Consider the following 22,184-nt stretch of genomic DNA (forward strand, 5'->3'; position numbering starts at 1 on the left):
AGGATCTTTGCTGCGTCACACAGAATCTTTTGTTGCAGCACACAGATGAGCTGTGGCATGTGGGGTCCAGCACATGTGGGCTTTGGTAACTGTGGGACATGGGAGCTTAGTTGCTCCCCAACACATGGGAGCTTAATTCCCCTACCAGGGATTGAACCTGCACCCCTGTACTGCAAGGCAGATTCTTAACTGCTGGACCCCCAGGAAAGTCCCCGCTGTAGGCGTTTTTTTTTTTTTTTAAACATTTAAAAAAAATTTTATTTTTACTTTATTTTACAATACTGTATTGGTTTTGCCATACATTGACATGAATCCACCACGGGTGTACCTGCGTTCCCAGACATGAACCCCCCTCCCACATCCCTCCCCATAACATCCCTCTGGGCCTTCCCGTGCACCAGCCCCAAGCATCCTGTATCCTGCATCAGACATAGACTGGCGGTTGGTTTCTTACATGATAGTATACATGTTTCAATGCCATTCTCCCAAATCATCCCACCCTCTCCCTCTCCCTCAGAGTCCAAAAGTCCACTCTACACATCTGTGTCTCTTTTGCTGTCTCGCGTACAGGGTCATCATTACCATCTTTCTAAATTCCATATGTATGTGTTAGTATACTGTATTGGTGTTTTTCTTTCTGGCTTACTTCACTCTGTATAATCGGCTCCAGTTTCATCCATCTCATTAGAACTGATTCAAATGTATTCTTTTTAATGGCTGAGTAATACTCCATTGTGTATATGTACCACAGCTTTCTTATCCATTCATCTGCTGATGGACATCTAGGTTGTTTCCATGTCCTGGCTATTATAAACAGTGCTGCGATGAACATTGGGGTACATGTGTCTCTTTCAATTCTGGTTTCCTCGGTGTGTATGCCCAGCAGTGGGATTGCTGGGTCATATGGCAGTTCTATTTGCAATTTTTAAAGGAATCTCCACACTCTTCTCCATAGTGGCTGTACTAGTGTGCATTCCCACCAACAGTGTAAGAGGGTTCCCTTTTCTCCACACCCTCTCCAGCATGTATTGCTTGCAGACTTTTGGATTGCAGCCATTCTGACTGGTGTGAAATGGTACCTCATTGTGGTTTTGATTTGCATTTCTCTAATAATGAGTGATGTTGAGCATCTTTTCATGTGTTTGTTAGCCATCCGTATGTCTTCTTTGGAGAAATGTCTATTTAGTTCTTTGGCCCATTTTTTGATTGGGTCGTTTATTTTTCTGGAGTTGAGCTGCATAAGTTGCTTGTATATTTTTGAGATTAGTTGTTTGTCAGTTGTTTCATTTGCTATTATTTTCTCCCATTCTGAAGGCTGTCTTTTCACCTTGAAGTGATGTTTTTGATGAGAAGTTTTGGCATATAGGCAATCTGCCTCCAAAGTTTCATTTATAATTAACTTTTTCTTTTAAAAAAATTAATGATTGCTGCAAGACACACATTGCTTCTTCTGTAAGAGGTTTGTGCTTTTCTTAAATATCTTTTGATAAGCTCAGAGTCAGAAGGACTTCCTAAATCTTAACTATTCATATTCATTTAATTAACATGCCCTGAAAGTCTGCAGGATTGCATATCAAATCAATATTGCCGGCACAGCATAAAATTGAATCTGACCTTTATATGAATAAATTTATTTTGCAATAGAACAATTTCTTGATCTGAGACCTGTGTCCTTCATGGACAGGAATTTAACCAGCGGCCTGACTGTGGCTCACAAAGGCCCCACCATCCAGTGTCTGAATGGACTTCCCCACCCCTTCCCTGCCCACTTTTTCCCAGCTCCCCCGGCCCCAGGCTACTTCCCCATGCCTGTTCCCACCCCCAGGGTCTTTGCACATGTTCTTCCTCCTCTGAATTTCTCCACCTCCTAGGTCTTCTTCCTGGTTCCCTCGTCACCTTCTTGAAGACTCTCCTCAAGGGCTCTGCATGGCTTCACCCTCAGATACTTTATATTATGATGATACTTTCTTTTCTTCATCACATTTATTGCTACATAGGTGTGCTGTTTGTTTATTTAGATCATTGTCGTCTTTCTGTGAGATTACAGCTCCTCAGGACAGGGACCTAGCACTTATGGACATCCCACTCACCTAGAGTGAGGCTCCAGTAAATACCTGTCGAATGAATGGGTGAAATTAATGTAAAATTTTCGGCATCCTGGGGGTTTTAAAGATACAGATCTCAGAATTGACTCTGAGGTAACAAACAAGTTTTGACTGGGTAAATAGGAGGACATAAACTCTGAGGCAAATTCTTTATCACCAGGGAAGTCCTGAGATGGTATCTTTCAGATTTGGTAGGACTTTGTAACCCTAAGAAGGTTTAAAAATAAGTACTGCAGCATGAGCCAAGAAATTATAAAATGTCTATTGAAATAATAAAGAAAGGAAGAAAAACCAAATTATTAATATTTTTGCAATAACCAAAGTATTAATGTTTTAGTAAGAGGTTAAGTATTGGTGAAACAACATATTTTATAGCCATTATGACAATTATGATATTTGATGTGTCTTTAGTGTTTTTCTTTGAATACATTTACTTTCCTGTGTTAATGTTTGAACCAGCGAAGAAAACTTAAAATATTTCACCTGTGATGTTCTTGAAATATTTGGGAGCATGTGACTACTTAATACTTAAATGCATAGTTTGATTAATGTTACTAATTTAATATTAGGTACTGGTATTTTTCGAAAATATTACTTAAGAGATCCATAATTTTATCACATTGTTAAACTAAGTACAAATAGTAGAAGGTATTCTCCATACACTAAAGCTCCTTAGACAGTTGGGATCTGGCCACTGAAGCATTGCAAGGGAAATACTAGCACCCTCAAATTATAGACAAGGAAACTCCTGTCTAAAGCAGCAGGCAGGTGACTTATATAAAGCCACCCAGTTTGTAGTTGGCTGATCTTGAACTTATACACCATGTGCTTACTCCTGGGATCTCCTCTTCCTATTTCTAAATGCTTTTAAAATAAATTTATATTAAAAAATAAATAAATAAATAAACAAAAAGTACCCCCCCCCAAAATAAAATGGCCATTCTTTTTATTTTTTTATTGGAGTATAGTTGATTTACAGTGTTGTGATATAAAGGCTTTTTTAACATTATTCTCTCTGTGTGTATTAACATTTTAAAATGATTTCTAGGTTATTAAAAAGGGTGATCATTAAGTTCAAGCTTCAGTCCACCTAAAAGAGTGGTTCTTAAAGTGTGTCCTCCACCTATCAGTGGCATCAGCAGCATCTGAGAGTTTGCTAGACAGGCAAACCATCCACCCAGAATGAGTGAATCAGAATCTCCAGGGTGGGGCCAGGAATCTTGGATTTAATAAAATCCTTAGGACACTCGGCTGAAAGTCCAAGAGAACCACTAGGCAAGAACAAACATGACCATTTAACTGGCCCTTTATATGAAAGTGTTAGCTGCTCAGTCATGCCTGACTCTTAGCGACTGCATGGACTATAGCCCACTAGGCTCCTCTGCCCATGGAATTCTCCAGGCAATAAAAATGGAGTAGGTTGCCATTTCCTTCTCCAGGGGCTCTTCCTGACCTACAGATTGAAACCAGGTCTCCTGAATTGCAGGCAGATTCTTTATCATCTGAGCCAGCAGCAAGGCACATTCCTAACCACTAGACCATGAAGACCCTTTATATAAAACTATCTACTTCAGCAGGAATTTTGGTAATGACATGCTTATGGCACTCTTGCAGACAAAATAATGTCACATAAAAAAGGAGTTTCTCAAAGTTATTTTCCAAAAGTTTTATGTTTTACAGGGTGCTCCCCACTCCACCCTCACCTTGCTGACATGCCTTTGGCTTGGGTACCTGAAGTTTAACTTTTGACCCAATTCTAAGCTAACCTTTGGCTCTTGGTTTCTGAGATTTGGAAATGTTGGCCGGTGTAAACTTGCACTGCTATATTATGTGGACAAATTCCTTTGCAATGATCTAAATCAAGGTTCTCAAAGCAGGTCCCCACACCAGCAGCATCAGTGTTACCTGGAATCTTTTCAGAATTGCAAATTCTCAGGCTTCATCCTAGCCCTGCTCAATCAGAAACTCTGGGGATAGGCCTGGCAATCTGTGCTTATCAAGCCCTCCAGGTGATTCTGTTGGACTATAGCTTGAGAAATACTGATCTGCAAGAATCTACATAGAAGAGTATATCCTAGTGATTTTGACATGTGATTTAAATAAGGTTTGGACTGAAGCAGCTGACACAACCAATCAGAGAAGACAGGGTTGGTTGTAATGGTGAACTTACATTCAAAACCAGCCAGCCTAAAGTTTACAGTTCTGAAGAAATAGTACTTTGCCACAACCTAAGGAACTGTATACCTCTTCCACTATTGCTTTTCTATCACAATCTCTTTTCTCATTTTCCTTTGTCTATTTTAAAGGACAATTTGACTCCAAATTAGAATTGTCAGTTCTACTTAAAAGAAAAAAAAAAACCACTTTGCCAAAATGGGCTTTAAACATGTACAACTCTACCCATTCATTACTTTCTATCAATTCATTCATGGCTTCTTATTCCAAAGAATGTTCTGACTTCTGCAATATATTCCGCATAGTTTATATCTGGTCCTTCTCAGGTCATTTGCAAGATTTCGCCAGAGGAATCTTGTCTAAAGAAATCATTGAAACTTCGTGGTGCACTCTTGCCCCTTGAACTTATTATTTTCCTAATTTGAGGAGCTGGTACAGTCAGCAGATTCACTATGATACAAAAGTGCTGACAGCACCAACTGCATTCATAGGGTCTGAAGAAGGAGAAGCTTCATCTAAAGGGGTTTGGTGAGAGTATGAAGGACGGATTTCTTGGGTGTCTTTCAGTTAGGAAGGATTTAATTAACTGGTCTTTCTGGGGAAAATTCAACCTAGACTTCCAGATGTTCAAGCTGGTTTTAGAAAAGGCAGAGGAATCAGAGATCCAATTGCCAACATCCGCTGGATCATCAAAAAGGCAAGAGAGTTCCAGAAAAACATCTATTTCTGCTTTATTGACTATGCCAAAGCCTTTGACTGTGTGGATCACAATGAACTGTGGAAAATTCTGAAAGAGATGGGAATGCCTGACCTGCCTCTTGAGAAACCTGTATGCAGGTATGGAAGCAACAGTTAGAACTAGACATGGAACAACAGACTGGTTCCAAATAGGAAAAGGAGTACAACAAGGCTGTATATTGTCACCCTGCTTATTTAACTTATATGCAGAGAACATCATGAGAAACACTGGGCTGGATGAAGCACAAACTGGAACCAAGATTGCCAGGAGAAATATCAATAAGCTCAGATATGCAGATGACACCACCCTTATGACAGAAAGTGAAGAAGAACTAAAGAGCCTCTTGATGAAAGTGAAAGAGGAGAGTGAAAAAGTTGGCTTAAAGTTCAACATTCAGAAAACTAAGATCATGGCATCTGGTCCCATCACTTCATGGGAAATAGATGGGGAAAAAGTGGAAACAGTGGCTGACCTTACTTTTGGGCTCCAAAATCACTGCAGATGGTGATTGCAGCCATGAAATTAAAAGAGGCTTTCTCCTTGGAAGGAAAGTTGTGACCAACCTAGACAGCATATTAAAAAGCAGAGACATTATTTTACCAACCAAGGTCCATCTAGTCAAGGCTATGATTTTTCCAGTGGTCATGTATGGATGTGAGAGTTGGACTATAGAGAAAGTTGAGCACTGAAGAATTGATGCTTTTCAACTGTGATGTTGGAAAAAACTCTTAAGAGTCACTTGGACTGCAAGGACATCCAACCAGTCCATTCTAAAGGAGATCAGTCCTGGGTGTTCATTGGAAGGCCTGATGTTGAAGCTGAAACTCGAATACTTTGGCTAGCTGATGCGAAGAGCTGACTCATTTGAAAAGACCCTGATGCTGGGAAAGATTGAGGGCAGGAGGAGATGGGGATGACAGAGGATGACATCATTTGATGGCATCACCAACTCGATGGACATGAATTTGAGTTGGGAGTTTGTGATGGACAGACCATTCCCATGGAAAAGAAATGCAAAAAAGCAAAATGGCTGTCTGGGGAAGCCTTACGAATAGCTGTGAAAAGAAGAGAAGTGAAAAGCAAAGGAGAAAAGGAAAGATATAAGCATCTGAATGCAGAATTCCAAAGAATAGCAAGAAGAGATAAGAAAGCCTTCTTCAGTGATCAATGCAAAGAAATAGAGGAAAACAACAGAATGGGAAAGACTAGAGATCTCTTCAAGAAAATTAGAGATATTAAGGGAACGTTTCATGCAAAGATGGGTTCGATAAAGGACAGAAGTGGTATGGACCTAACAGAAGCAGAAGACATTAAGAAGAGATGGCAAGAATACACATAAGAACTGTACAAAAAGGATCTTTATGACCCAGATAATCATGATGGTGTGATCACTCATCTAGAACCAGATATCTTGGAATGTGAAGTCAAGTGGGCCTTAGAAAGCATCACTATGAACAAAGCTAGTGGAGGTGATGGAATTCCAGTAGAGCTATTTCAAATCCTGAAAGATGATGCTGTCAAAGTGCTGCACTCAATATGCCAGCCAATTTGGAAAACTCAGCAATGGCCACAGGACTGGAAAAGGTCAGTTTTCATTCCAACTCCAAAGAAAGGCAATGCCAAAGAATGATCAAACTACCACACAATTGCACTCATTTCACACGCTAGGAAAGTAATGCTCAAAATTCTCCAAGCCAGGCTTCAGCAATACGTGAACTGTGAACTTCCTGATGTTCAAGCTGGTTTTAGAAAAGGCAGAGGAACCAGAGATCCAATTGCCAACATCTGCTGGATCATGGAAAAGCAAGAGAGTTCCAGAAAAACATCTATTTCTGCTTTATTGACTATGCCAAAGCCTTTGACTGTGTGGATCACAATAAACTGTGGAAAATTCTGAAAGAGATGGGAATACCAGACCACCTGACCTGCCTCTTGAGAAATCTGTATGCAGGTCAGGAAGCAACAGTTAGAACTGGACATGGAACAACAGACTGGTTCCAAATAGGAAAAGGAGTACGTCAAGGCTGTGTATTGTCACCCTGCTTATTTAACTTCTATGCAGAGTACATCATGAGAAATGCTGGACTGGAAGAAGCACAAGCTGGAATCAAGATTGCCAGGAGAAATATCAATAAGCTCAGATATGCAGATGACACCACCCTTATGGCAGAAAGTGAAGAGGAACTAAAAAGCCTCTTGATGAAAGTAAAAGAGGAGAGCAAAAAAGTTGGCTTAAAGCTCAACATTCAGAAAACGAACATCATGGCATCCAGTCCCATCTCTCCATGGGAAATAGATGGAGAAACAGTGGAAACAGTGTCAGACTTTATTTTTTGGGGCTCCAAAATTACGGCAGATGGTGATTGCAGCCATGAAATTAAAAGACGTTTACTCCTTGGAAGAAAAGTTATGAGCAACCTAGATAGTATATTCGAAAGCAGAGACATTACTTTGCCGACTAAGATCCACCTAGTCAAGGCTATGGTTTTTCCAGTAGTCAGGTATGGATATGAGAGTTGGACTGTGAAGAAGGCTGAGCGCTGAAGAATTGATGCTTTTGAACTGTGGTGTTGGAGAAGACTCTTGAGAGTCCCTTGGACTGCAAGGAGATCCATCCAGTCCATTCTGAAGGAGATCAACCCTGGGATTTCTTTGGAAGGAATGATGCTAAAGCTGAAACTCTTTTGGCCACCTCATGTGAAGAGTTGACTCATTGGAAAAGACTTCGATGTTGGGAGGGATTGGGGGCAGGAGAAGAAGGGAACGACCAAGGATGAGATGGCTGGATGGGATCACTGACTCGATGGACATGAGTCTGAATGAACTCCGGGAGTTGGTGATGGACAGGGAGGCCTGGCGTGCTGTGATTCACGGAGTCGCAAAGAATCGCGACTGAGCGACTGAACTGAACTGAACTGAACTGAACTGATGGACAGGGAGGCCTGGCGTGCTGCCGTTCATGGGGTCGTTGTTTGTATTTATTTATTTTTTTCACAGACATTACTGTGCCTGAAATGTGCAGAAATCCAGAACTGGATTCACACTTGAGATGTATTTTCCAGTCATTTCTCTGTTAGCATTTAAATGTCTATAACAAACATTCCCCTATATAGACTGGATTCTCACACATTTGGCATCAAAATTGGGAAGCTCATTACGTGAGTAAGAGAAACATGGGGCTCAGTTAGGTAACTTTGCTCCAATTCTCAGTGGGGCTGATAAATTCTGTCGAAGAAGAAAGATAGCCAGCTCACCCAGGAGATGGAAGAAATGAGCTAGAAGATTCTCTTATGTCTAACAGCCACTGCACAGGATGCATTATCACTGAGATGGGAGCTTCCTACTTTACTGCCAGCCAGGACCTGCTATGACTAGCACAAGTGAAAAGCCATGGTGCAATACATGTTACTATAATCTCATCCCATAATAAGCACATTCCACACTCCCTGACAAGAGAGCACATCTTGGCCTTTAGCTAGGATGATACACTAAAACAGCTCCCTTCCAGAATACTCCTCATCAAATGGCAATTTCTCAAAGTTAAGAAAATAGCCCTTGTTTCATTTGAACATTCTCCTTTGCCATGATGATCAATAGCAGACAACTTTTGGGGGGCATACTTCATCTTCCTTTTCTGGGTTTTATAAAAACTCGGAATATTGCAAAAAATAATGAAAAGATAAAGCAAATTCTTTCCAATCTCGATTTATTTTTAGATAAGTTCCAGCCTATTATTTAGTCATTAGTGAGGCATTTATCTTTTTTTCCAGAGAAAATCATCTTCAATAGAAGGATCAGTTCAGTTCAGTTCAGTTGCTCAGTCGTGTCTGACCCTTTGGACTGCAACACTCCAGGCCTCCTTGTCCAGGATACTGCTTAATATTAACAAGTAGAGTTGGTTAACTGGTCAGCTTCTATTAAATGTTGATCAATAACTGTTTAAGATGAGAGGTTCCTTTTTGTCCCTAAAGATTTATCTTCTTGAATATCCACCTCTTTTTTATATTTCAGCTGGCTTGAAAAGTTTCAAAATCTTATCAGAACATAAAATTTACAAGATGCAAGATTAAAACACTCTGTATCAATCTTTGGGCAGGACAGACCCACATGTTCAGTACTAGAATAAATTGACTAATAAGACATGAATAAATGACAGAATCACAATTCCAAGTTACTCGGTGCAAGTGATCTCTTACAAGCGTTTCTTGTAATTTGTCAGCTAGGTTCCTTCTTTACATCCTTTAAAAATGTATCCATTGTTGTTTTACATATCATTTAAGTCCAGTGTATTCAATATGCATGTTAATATAGAATAAGGTATTTACATAGCTCAGATGCCTACTGATATAAGAAGTGAGGACAGAATTTGGCCTATTGGATAACATGACAATAAGCTTCAATGATGTTTAATTCCCATAGGAAGCCTTTGGGCAATGTGATGGCCCAGGGAATTCTTATCATCCTGATGTACAGAAGGAAACTGCAAAGGCTGAGTTTTTGGTAGTCTCTTGACCAATCTGAAATGTTTTGAGTCTGATTTCCACTTTAATGCAATGATCCTGATGAACAGTCCTTTTAAAAATCTACCAGCTATTTGTTTAAGGTAAGTTATATCTTATTTTAGGAATCTCATAATTCATTTTTATTTGAAATCTCTCTCTCTTAGACTATGAAGACTATATATGTATAATTTATAGGTAGGTATACACTTATAAATATATTTTATTATATACAAAATATATATGCATATGCATGTATGTATGTATAATACATAAAAATCATTTAGTATAGTTAAAACCTGTTTTCTTGTTAAACTTTATATGAAAGTTTAGACATTCTGAGGGCAAATGCATAACAACACAAGGCTGCCTAATATAATATCTACTCAGAGGTTACTGACACAAACACCATTTAAAGCAGAAATAAACATTTCCTATTTTGTGACTGCATTGTATGAATATGAGTAAAAACGACTCACATCTGAAAGTTGAGGTTGCTTTTCATGTTCTGCAATTTACAATAAGTGGTGAACATTATAATTACTGAAGAATAACTATGGATAATATGTGGATATTTAACAACAAATACATGATTTAGGCATTTGAGAGCTCACCCTGCATCAAATGAGGTCACGCTTTTCAAGCCAACTTAAAGAGCAAGTCCTGGCCATACCTTCATGGGCGCCAGCTGGATGGGCGTGATGCAGGAAGGGTCCACCATGGGCTTCGGCCTGTTGGCAGTGTCTGCTAGCAGGCTGTGCCACTGCTGCGGGAGGCCGGTAAATTTCTGTTCCTGCGGATCAAACCCAGTGTGAACCCTGTGTTCAAAGTTTGATGGGCCCGATATTTCAATCTTTTTCTTTTTTTTTCCAAACATGATGCAAAAACCTGAGAAATGAAAACAGAAAAGGGAGCGGTTGATTATCTTGCCAGCCAGAAGACAGAGGAAAATCAGTAATTCACTCATCATTCTGTCTTTTCAGCTTTTCCACTATTAGCTGCAGACAATGCAAGTTGTACTTTCAGAGTCTGTAGATGAGGCTGCTGCTGCTAAGTCACTTCAGTTGTGTCCGACTCTGTGACCCCATAGATGGCAGCCCACCAGGCTCCCCGGTCCCTGGGATTCTCAAGGAAAGAACACTGGAATGGGTTGCCATTTCCTTCTCCAATGCATGAAAGTGAAAAGTGAAAGTGAAATTGCTCAGTCATGTCCGACTCTTAGCAACCCCATGGACTGCAGCCCACCAGGCTCCTCCGTCCATGGGATTTTCCAGGCAAGAGTACTGGAGTGGTGCCATTGCCTTCTCCGGTAGATGAGGCAACTTCATTCAAATTTTATACTTGCCATGTGGAGTAGGGTTTCCTGACTCGCTGATTTGGTCATGTGGCTCACTTTACTAATGGACTGTGGAGGAAGAAAAAGTCCTTCAGTTCAAGGTGGAAAAGTTTTAAAATGTTTTTGATGTGGACAATTTTTATTATCTTTACTGGATTTGTTACAATACTGCTTCTGTGTTATGTTGTTTTGTTTTCTTGGCCGTAAGGCGGGTGGCATCAAACCTGCACCCCTTGCACTGGAAGGCAAAGTCTTAGCCACCGGACCACCAGGGAAGTCTCCAGGGTGGAGGTGTTTGAAGGCATTGTGTTTCCACTTCCCTCTTACACTTCTGCCACTTGGCATGCACATCTCTCTAGTGGGTGATGCTCCCTCAGCCAAGATTCTGGAAGGAGAGATGCATGAAGCAGACACAAATCTGACCTCCAGGCCGGAGTCAGACCAACAACTGACTTGTGAGTATGAAATAAATGTTTGTCATGGAGCCATTAAGACCTTGTATTTGTTTGTTATGTGGCGTTACCAAAGCAAAAGGTGACTAGCACACATGGAGAAGCATCTCAAAGTCTGATGTGCACTTAAAATCTAAAACACGTGTATGGAAAAATGTGTGTAAACATAAAGAATGGGGTTAATAATTATATTTACCACAAAAATCTTATTAGGATTAAACAAGTAAAAAAGTGTAAAAAAATGTCTGAAAAGCACCTGGCACAAAGTGAGTGCCAAGTGCTACAAGTATGAAACATACCTCTGGACGAATATACCAGAGATTGACTGGTATTGCCTGCAGAGAAGGGAGCCAGGAGGAAGCAGGGAACAATATCTACTTTATATTGGATATTTAGAATTTTATACAATGTATTTCACTTGTTTGAAACAATGCAGTTTACCTATTTAAAACCTCCTATGGTTTCCCTGGTGGCTCAGTGACAACCTGTCTGCCAATACAGGAGACACAGGTTCTATCCTTGGGTTGGGAAGATCCCTGAAGAAGGAAAGGGCAGCCCACTCCAGTATTCTTGCCTGGGAAATCCCCTGGACAGCACAGCCTGGTGGGCTACAGGCCATGACTTTCCAAAAGAGTTGGACACGACTTTGCCACTAAACAACAACAAATGACAAAGATACACGTAGAAAATATGTAAAATAGTCACATTATGCTTTACATTTATTGAAAACACGTAAGGTACCCTGGGCTTGAATGCCACTTAGTATTCACTGTGATTGCAGGTGACTGCTTTTCCCTCTCTGAATTTATTGTGAACAGGACAATCACAATCATTTGGGGAATCCCAAGGACCCTGTTGCACCTTTTACAAAACATGGTGCTTTGGCTTCAGTGTTACTTTGTGGGGGAAACCTTGTCCCAGCTCTCAGACTTGAGTAGGTGGGTTATACATACATTGCTACAGTCACGTACATATTTTTCTCCACGCTTATTCACTTGCTGTCAGTTGAACAGTGGCATGCTTATTATCTGTCTTCCCTTCTAGAATATAAGATCCATAAGAGCAGGGATGCTGTCCACTTGTTCATTACTGTTGGCCAATGTCTGGCACATGGTAGGGGTCAAGAAATATTTGCTGAGAGACTAACATCACCCAGAACAGAACTTTTAGTGAAGAACACCTAGGATCAGAGCTCCACAGATGTTAACATCGCCTTTTTCACTCTCCCTCCCTCCCTTCCCTTCATCCTCCTTTGGAACTTCTGTTGTTGTTTTTTCTTTTAACTGTTTATCCCTGCTCAGCCAGCAGGGGTTTCCGACTTCCTTCTAGTTTTCTAATGCTTCTATTCTTCTATTCTCACTACCTGGTGAGAACCTGCTTTCTGGTTGGCTGTCTTTTTGCTGTAACTTCACATGTTGGAAGGGACAAAGGAGCTTGCATTGATCTCTTCTAGTAAAGTGAAAGAAAGTGAAGTCACTCAGTCGTGTCCGACTCTTTGCGACCCGTGGACTGTAGCGCACCAGACTCCGCCGTCCATGGGATTCTCCAGGCAAGAATACTGGAGTGGATTGCCATTTCCTTCTCCAGGGGATCTTCCCAACCCAGGGATCGAACCCAGGTCTCCCACAGTGCAGGCAGATGCTTTAACCTCTGCATCACCAAGGGCACTAATACCATTTGTGAGGTTCCGACCTCAAGGAACAATCACCTCCCAAAGGCCTCGCTTCCTACTGCCATCACACTGGGGCTTTGGGGATGGCTCAGCAGTAAAGAATTCACCTGCAAATGCAGGAGATGCAGGTTCGATCCCTGAGTTGGGAAGATCCCCTGGAGAAGGAAATGGCAGCCCACTCCAGTATTCCTGCCTGCAAAATCCCATGGACAGAGGAGCCTGGCTACAGTCCATGGCATCACAAAAGACTCAACTCATTAAGTCACAACTTGATGACTAAATGATGTTTGGATTAGAATGTCAACACATGGATTTTGGAGAGAAACATTCAGACCACAGCACAGCATATATAGTCTCTTGACAGGGATCAGAGTCTTCATAGCATTAACTCCCCTGACTTTATCAAAACCCATTTTCACATCCATCCTGGTTGTTACTTCAGACTCATTTAGCAAACTCACATAAGGTGACAATTGAAAACTAATGAAAGATAGGAAGGGCTCAGAAATACCTTGGCACGTTGTCTCTCTTGGAAAACATAATGACATTTAAAAAAACTCTTCAAGTACCTTACCATAATTAGGTTAATAAGTACAAGTTAGTTGATTTCAAACATTTGAGAACATCTCAGGCAGAGCATAAAGAAGTAAGGGATGCAGCGGCGGTAGACTGTTATAGGAATGGCCCCGATGTCTTGTGCCTGCCAGTGTCCAGCCCTTGGGTGGGTCTCTCCAGCACTGACTCTGGACCAGGATATGCAATCCACAAAAGGACAGCAGAAATTATGACACAAGCCTGGAACGTGCTTGCCCCGTGGGGCATGCCTCTATGCTGCTCTTGGAACCAGCCAGCGTGAGAACGAGGCCAGGCTGTCTAGTTAGGGGGTGACAGATCATGTAACCAAGACACTCATCAGCCCAGGCAACGAGCTCTGGAAACAGCTGTCTTACTGACCGGCAGCTGTCCACTAGTGAGCCCAGTCAAAACAAGCAGGAAAACAAACAAACAAACAAACAGCTGAGTCGGACCTACAGTATCAACCTACACAATCAGAACATAAATAAAATGGCTGTTGCTTTAAGCCATTACATTTTGGAGCAGATCTTTGCACAGAAACTGCTAACCGATATGATCCCACCCCCTGCCTCTTCAGATGCCCATCACTTTTCTCTATTTTAGTTTCTTCATAGTCTCAAGCACAGTGCCCAATCTGGGTAACCATATTAGCTGTTACATTGTGTCCACTCATTGGAGTCTTAATTGTGATGCTATTGTCTGGTTTGTCAAGGGCCTAGAAGGTTTTCAGTGGCCAAGAAATTTTGCCAAATAAGTAAGTGACTCTATACACTATCTCTCAGTATTATTTTATGAAAATATAAATACACTTGAAACATAATTTGGTCATGCATTGGCTGAGTCCACTTGACATTTTAATAAACTTCATGATCATTTTTAGAAACAAGGTGAAAGTTGTTGTAGAAAAATCATTTGAAGATTTGCATATATTCATGCTTGAATAAGAACTGAGAATGTTAGATCAAACATTTTTAGAATCAGAATAGAAATGTCTTACTATTTCCTTCCTGACTGGGAATTTCTCACTGGTTGCTATGGCATTCAAGTGAGAATATAAAAAAAGAAAATATTAATGAACTAATACTATTCTTGTTGTAAAATAAGACAGAGAACACCCACAGCTGAATTAATTTGCCTACATTTCATCATGTGATACAACTGTAATTTAAATGGTAGTAAATATAGTTCTAGGTGTCTAGTAAGTTTGAGTTAAAGAAGAAACAACTTAAAAAGAAAATGAAGCTGTAAGGCCTACAGTCATGATCCTGTGATGCTCATACATGACTAAAAGCAGAGAGGGAATCTCCAAAGTGTACAGTGACATTCCATGAGTGATGTCCCTTCCCCTGATAGCACTGAGGAATCTCACATTCAGGCCAAAGACAGTATGGAAATTCTCCTCAAATCCAGACCTGCTTGGTAAAGGGCTTCTCTCAGATGAGCACCTGCTTAGTCTGAAAAAGTGCTAACTGTTCAGTGTGTCTGAGCTCACTTAAAACGCACGATAATCCTCTGGTGCGGGGTCCTCAAGACTACCCCTTGGTTTGATGTATTAGGAGGACTCACAGGACTCAGCACAGAGCAATACACATGGCGATGATTATTGCGGTGAAAGAACACAATGCAGAATCAGCAAAGGAGAAAGGAGTATGGGCGACGTCTGCAGGCATGAGCCCCCGGTAGTTCTCTCCCAGCAGACTCACATAGGAGGTAACCAGTTCCCCTAAGCACTAAGCTGTGACAATACATGTGAAATGCTGTCTACACAGGGAAGCTTGGGAAAGACTCAGTGCCTGAGGATTTTACTCAGTACCTGTCACATGGGCACCTCTGCCTGGTCCCTGCAAAAATTCCAAACTCCAGAAGGAAACATGGGTTCAGCAGAGACTAAAACAGTCTGGCTAAACAGTTTAGTCGCAGTGAGCCATTATTATCAGGGAACAGTGGGAATTCTCCTAAAACCCAAGTTTCTAGATGCCGGCAAAGGGCCAATCCTGTAATTAGGTTTCTCAAAGACAGAGTCTCGGGCCTGCTGTGTGAACTCCTTCAGATAAGGGGTGTTATAGCACAAGGGGTGATATCATAATACCTCTATTCTACAGAAGTAAAAAATAGAAGCTAAGAGGTAAGAAATTGACAAAACTGGAGACTCAGAAACTCAAAGCACATTCTTTTGATCAGATGGAAGATTGTATAATAAAGCTAAATTCTGTTTACCATAGCAGAAAAAAGTATTGAGATGCCTAAAATTAACATAGTTGCACACATAAATTTTTGGTGATATGGAAAAAACTGAAAAAAAAATTGTTGAAACCAAAGAAATGTCATGTCATGGTGCCCTCCAAAGAAGCAGAATTTGGAGTTTACACAGTTCAGTTCAGTCCAGTCACTTAGTTGTGTCCAACTATTTGCAACCCCATGGACTGCAGCCCACCAGGCCTCCCTGTCCATCACCAACTCCCGGAGTTAACTCAAACTCATTTCCACTGAGTTGGTGATGTCATCCAGCCATCTCATCCTCTGTCATCCCCTTCTCATCCCGCCTTCAGTTCAGTTCAGTTCTGTTCAGTCAATCAGTCGTATCCAACTCATTGTGACCCCATGAATCGCAGCACGCCAGGCCTCCCTGTTCATCACCAACTCCTGGAGTTCACTCAGATTCACGTTCATTGAGTCCATGATGCCATCCAGCCATCTCATCCTCGGTCGTCCCCTTCTCCTCCTGCCCCCAATCCCTCCCAGCATCAAAGACTTTTCCAATGAGTCAACTCTTCGTATGAGGTGGCCAAAGTACTGGAGCTTCAGCTTTAGCATCATTTCTTCCAAAGAAATCCCAGGGCTGATCTCCTTCAGAATGGACTGGTTGGATCTCCTTGCAGTCCAAGGGACTCTCAAGAGTCTTCTCCAACACCACAGTTCAAAAGCATCAATTCTTTGGCACTCAGCTTTCTTCACCAACTCCCAGAGTTTACTCAAACTCATGTCCATTGAGCTGGTGATGCCATCCAGCCATCTCATCCTCTGTCATCCCCTTCTCATCCCACCTTCAAACTTTACCCAAATCAGGGTCTTTTCAAATGAGTCAGCTCTTCGCATCAGGTGGCCAAAGTATTGGAGTTTCAGCTTCAACATCAGTCCTTCAAATGAATATTCAGGGCTAATTTCCTTTAGGATGGACTGGTTGTATCTCCTTGCAGTCCCTTTCCAAGGGACTCTCTGGAGCCGATTATACAGAGTGAAGTAAGCCAGAGAGAAAAACATCAATACAGTATACTAACACATATATATGGAATTTAGAAAGATGGTATCGATAACCCTGTATGTGAAATAGCAAAAGAGACACAGATGTATAGAACAGTCTTTCGACTCTGTGGGAGAGGGCGAGGGTGGGATGATTTGGGAGAATGGTATTGAAACATGTATAATATCATATAAGAAACGAATCACCAGTCTAGGTTCAATGCAGGAAACAGGATGCTTGGGGCTGGTGCACTGGGATGACCCAGAGGGATGGTATGGGGAGGGAGGCGGGAGGGGGATTCAGGATTGGGAACACATGCACACTCGTGGCAGATTCATGTTGATGTATGGCAAAACCAATACAATACTGTACAGTATAAAAAAAAAAAAAAGAGTCTTTTCCAACACCACAGCTCAAAAGCATCAATTCCTTGGTGCTTAGATTTTTTTATAGTCCAACTTTCACATCCATACATGACTACTAGAAAAACCTTAGCTTTGACTAGATGGACATTTGTTGGCAAAGTACTGTCTCTGCTTTTTAATATACTGTCTAGGTTGGTCATAACTTTGCTTCCAAGGAAGAAGTGTCTTTCAATTTCATGGCTGCAGTCACCATCTGCAAAGATTTTGGAGCTCCCCATTATAAAGTCTGTCACTGTTTCCACTGTTTTCCCATCTATTTGCCATGAAGTGATGGGACCAAATGCCATGATCTTTGTTTTCTGAATGTTGTTTTAAGCCAACTTTTCACTCTCCTCTTTGACTTTCACAAAAAGGCTCTTTAGTTCTTCTTCACTTTCTGCCATAAGGGCGATGTTATCTGCATATCTGAGGTTATTGATATTTCTCCCAGCAATCTTGATTCCAGCTTGTGCTTCATCAAGCCCAGCATTTCTCATGATGTCCTCTGCATATAAGTTAAATAAGCAGAGTGACAATATACAGACTGATGTACTCCTTTCCGGATTTGGAACCAGTCTGTTGTTCCATGTCCAGTTCTAACTGTTGCACTCTGACCTGCATACAGGTTTCTCAAGATGCAGGTCCGCTGGTTTGGCATTCCCATCTTTGATGAATTTTCCACAGTTTATTGTGATCCACACAGTCAAAGGCTTTGGCATTGTCAATAAATTAGGAGCTCATATTTTTCTGGAACTCTCTTGCTTGCCAAATAATGCTCAAACTACTGCACAATTGCACTCATCTCACATGCTAGTAAAGTAATGCTCAAAATTCTCCAAGTCAGGCTTTAGCAATACATGAACCGTGAACTCCCTGATGTTCAAGCTGGTTTTAGAAAAGGCAGAGGAACCAGACATCCAATTGCCAACATACACTGGATCATGGAAAAAGCAAGAGAGTTCCAGAAAAACACCTATTTCTGCTTTACTGACTATGCCAAAGCCTTTGACTGTGTGGATCACAATAAACTGTGGAAAATTCTGAAAGAGATGGGAATACCAGACCACCTGACCTGCCTCTTGAGAAATCTGTATGCAGGTAAGGAAGCAGCAGTTAGAACTGGACATGGAACAATAGACTGGTTCCAAATAGGAAAAGGAGTACGTCAAGGTGTATATTGTCACCCTGCTTATTTAACTGATATGCAGAGTACATCATGAGAAACACTGGACTGGAAGAAACACAAGCTGGAATCAAGATTGCTGGGAGAAATATCAATAACCTCAGATATGCAGATGACACCACACTTATGGCAGAGAATGAAGAGGAACTAAAAAGCCTCTTGATGAAAGTGAAAGAGGAGAGTGAAAAAGTTGTCTTCAAGCTCAACATTCAGAAAACGAACATCATGGCATCTGGTCCCATCACTTCATGGGAAATAGATGGGGAAACAGTGGAAACAGTGTCAGACTTTATTTTTTTGGGCTCCAAAATCACTGCAGATGGTGACTGCAGCCATGAAATTAAAAGATGCTTACTCTTTGGAAGAAAAGTTATGACCAACTTAGATAGCATATTCAAAAGCAGAGATATTACTTTGCTGACTAAGGTCCGCCTAGTCAAGGCTATGGTTTTCCCAGTGGTCATGTATGGATGTGAGAGTTGGACTGTGAAGAAGGCTGAGTGCCAAAGAATTGATGCGTTTGAACTGTGGTGTTGGAGAAGACTCTTGAGAGTTCCTTGGACTGCAAGGAGATCCAACCAATCCATTCTGAAGGAGATCAGCCCTGGGATTTCTTTGGAAGGAATGATGCTAAAGCTGAAACTCCAAACTTTGGCCACCTCATGCAAAGAGTTGACTCACTGGAAAAGACTCTGTTGCTGGGAGATATTGGGGGCAGGAGGAGAAGGGGACGACCGAGGATGAGATGGCTGGATGGCATCACGGACTCGATGGACATGAGCCTGAGTGAACTCTGGGAGATGGTGATGGACAGGAAGGCCTGGCGTGCTGCGATTCATGGGGTCGCAAAGAGTCGGATACGACTGAGCAACTGATCTGAACTGAACTGAACTGAACTTGCTCTTTTGATGATCCAGTGGATGTTGGCAATTTGATCTCTGGTTCCTCTGCCTTTTCTTAATCTAGCTTGAACATCTGGAAGTTCACAGTTCATGTATTGCTGAAGCCTGGCTTGGAGAATTTTGAACATTACTAGCATGTGAGATGAGTGCAATTGTGGGGTGGTTTGAGCATTCTCTGACATTGCCTTTCTTTGGGATTGGAATGAAAACTCACCTTTTCCAGTCCTGTGGCCACTGCTGAGTTTTCCAAATTTGCTGGCATATTGAGTGCAGCACTTTTACAGCATCATCTTTTAGGATTTGAAAAAGCTCAACTGGAATTTCATCACCCCCACTAGTTTTGTTCGTAGTGATGCTTCCTAAGGCCCACTTGACTTCACATTCCAGGATGTCTGGCTCTAGGTGAGTCATCATACCATCATGATTAAATCGGTCATGAAGATCTTTTTTGTACAGTTCTTTTGTATATTCTTTTTTTAGAAAATAAGGACAGAAAATATTTATTAAGAATTGAACTTCTGTGTATTCTCGCCACCTCTTCTTAATATCTTCTTTTTCTCTTAGGTCCATAACATTTCTGTTCTTTTTTGTGCCCATCTTTGAATGAAATATTCCCTTGGTATCTCTAATTTCCTTGAAGAGATCTCTAGTCTTTCCCATTCTACTGTTTTCCTCTATTTCTTTGCATTGATCACTGAAAAAGGCTTTCTTATCTCGCCTTGCTATTCTTTGGAACTCTGCATTCAAATGGGTGTATCTTTCCTTTTCTCCTTTGTTTTTCACTTCTATTCTTTTCACAGCTATTTTTAAGGCCTCCTTAGACAGCCATTTTACTGTTTTGCATTTCTTTTTCCATGAGTCAAGGCAAATTTGAAGTGGTCAAACAGGAGATGGCAAGAGTGAACATTGGCATTTTAGGAATCAGTGAAAAATGGACTGGAATGCGTGAATTTAACTCAGATTATATCTACTACTGTGGGCAAGAATCCGTTAGAAGAAACAGAGTAGCCATCATAGTCAACAAAAGAGTCCAAAATGCAGTTTAGTTCAGTTCAGGCACTCAGTCGTGTCTGACTCTTTGCGACTCTATGAATCACAGCACACCAGGCCTACCTGTCTATCACCATCTCCCGGAGTTCACCCAGACTCACGGCCATCAAGTCAGTGATGCCATCCAGCCATCTCATCCTCTGTCATACCCTTCACCTCTTGCCCCCAATCCCTCCCAGCAACAGAGTCTTTTCCAATGAGTCAACTCTTCGCATGAGGTGTCCAAAGTACTGGAGCTTCAGCTTTAGCATCATTCCTTCCAAAGAAATCCCAGGGCTGATCTCCTTCAGAATGGATTGGTTGGATCTCCTTGCAGTCCAAGGGACTCTCAAGAGTCTTATCCAACACCGCAGTTCAAAAGCATCAATTCTTTGGCGCTCAGCCTTCTTCACAGTCCAACTCTCATATCATACATGACCACTGGGAAAACCATAGCCTTGGCTAGACGGATCTTAGTTGGCAAAGTAATGTCTCTGCTTTTGAATATGCTATCTAGGTTGGTCATAACTTTTCTTCCAAGGAGTAAGCGTCTTTTAATTTCATGGCTGCAGTCACCATCTGCAGTGATTTTGGAGCCCAAAAACATAAAGTCTGACGCTGTTTCCACTGTTTCCCCATCTATTTCCCATGAAGTGATGGGACCAGATACCATGATCTTTGTTTTCTGAATGTGAGATTTAAGCCAACTTTTTCACTCTCCACTTTCACTTTAATCAAGAGGCTTTTTAGTTCCTCTTCATTTTCCGCCATAAGGGTGGTATCATCTGCATATCTGAGGTTATTGATATTTCTCCCAGCAATCTTGATTCCAGCTTGTGTTTCTTCCAGTCCAGCGTTTCTCATGATGTACTCTGCATATAAGTTAAATAAGCAGGGTGACAATATACAGCCTTGACTTACTTCTTTTCCTATTTGGAACCAGTCTGTGTTTCCATGTCCAGTTCTAACTGTTGCTTCCTTACCTGCATACAGATTTCTCAAGAGGCAGATCAGGTGGTCTGGTATTCCCATCTCTTTCAGAATTTTCCATGGTTTATTGTGATCCATACAGTCAAAGGCTTTGGCATAGTCAATAAAGCAGAAATAGATGTTTTTCTGGAACTCTCTTGCTTTTTCCGTGATCCAGTGGATGTTGGCAGTTTTGATGTCTGGTTCCTCTGCCCTTTCTAAAACCAGCTTGAACATCTGGAAGTTCACAGTTCACATATTGCTGAAGCCTGGCTTGGAGAATTTTGAGCATGACTTTACTAGCATATGAGATGAGTGCAACTGTGCAATAGTTTGAGCATTGTTTGGCATTGCCTTTCTTTTGGACTGGAATGAAAACTGAAGTACTTGGATGCAATCTCAAAAATGACAGAATGATTTCTGTTAGTTTCCAAGGCAAACCATTCAATATCACAGTAATCCAAGCCCATGCCTCAACCAGTAATTCTGAAGAAGCTGAAGTTGAATGGTTCTATGAATACCTACAAGACCTTCTAGAACTAATATCCAAAAAAGATGTCATTTTCATTATAGGGCACTTGAAAGCAAAAGTAGAAAGTCAAGAAATATCTGGAGTAAAGAGAAAATTTGGCCTTGGAGTACAGAATAAGCCAGCTCAAAGAGTTTTGCCAAGAGAATGCAAAAACCCTCTTCCAACAACACAAGAGAATACTCTACACATGGACATCACCAAATCGTCAATACAGAAATCAGTTTATTATATTCTTTGCAGCCAAAGATGGAGACGCTCTATATAGTCAGCAAAAACAAGACTGGGAGCTGACTGTGGCTCAGATCATGAACTCCTTATTGCCAAATTCAGACTCAAATTGAAGAATGTAGGGAACATCACTAGACCATTC

General features: G+C 41.3%; 1 protein-coding gene across 1 annotated transcript in view; it reads right to left on the minus strand.

The window, feature by feature from the left end:
* The window catches only part of PAK5 (p21 (RAC1) activated kinase 5), a 429,702-nt gene that overhangs the window by 115,387 nt on the left and 292,131 nt on the right, over positions 1 to 22,184 (minus strand). Inside the window, exon 3 of the mRNA XM_069546391.1 lies at positions 10,192 to 10,406. Within this exon, the coding sequence (XP_069402492.1) occupies positions 10,192 to 10,395 (204 nt within the window). The 5' untranslated portion in view covers positions 10,396 to 10,406. The remainder of the gene's footprint in view (positions 1 to 10,191; positions 10,407 to 22,184) is intronic.

The sequence above is a fragment of the Ovis canadensis genome, chromosome 13 (genome assembly GCF_042477335.2).
Source record: "Ovis canadensis isolate MfBH-ARS-UI-01 breed Bighorn chromosome 13, ARS-UI_OviCan_v2, whole genome shotgun sequence".
Classification (NCBI taxonomy): Eukaryota; Metazoa; Chordata; class Mammalia; order Artiodactyla; family Bovidae; genus Ovis; species Ovis canadensis.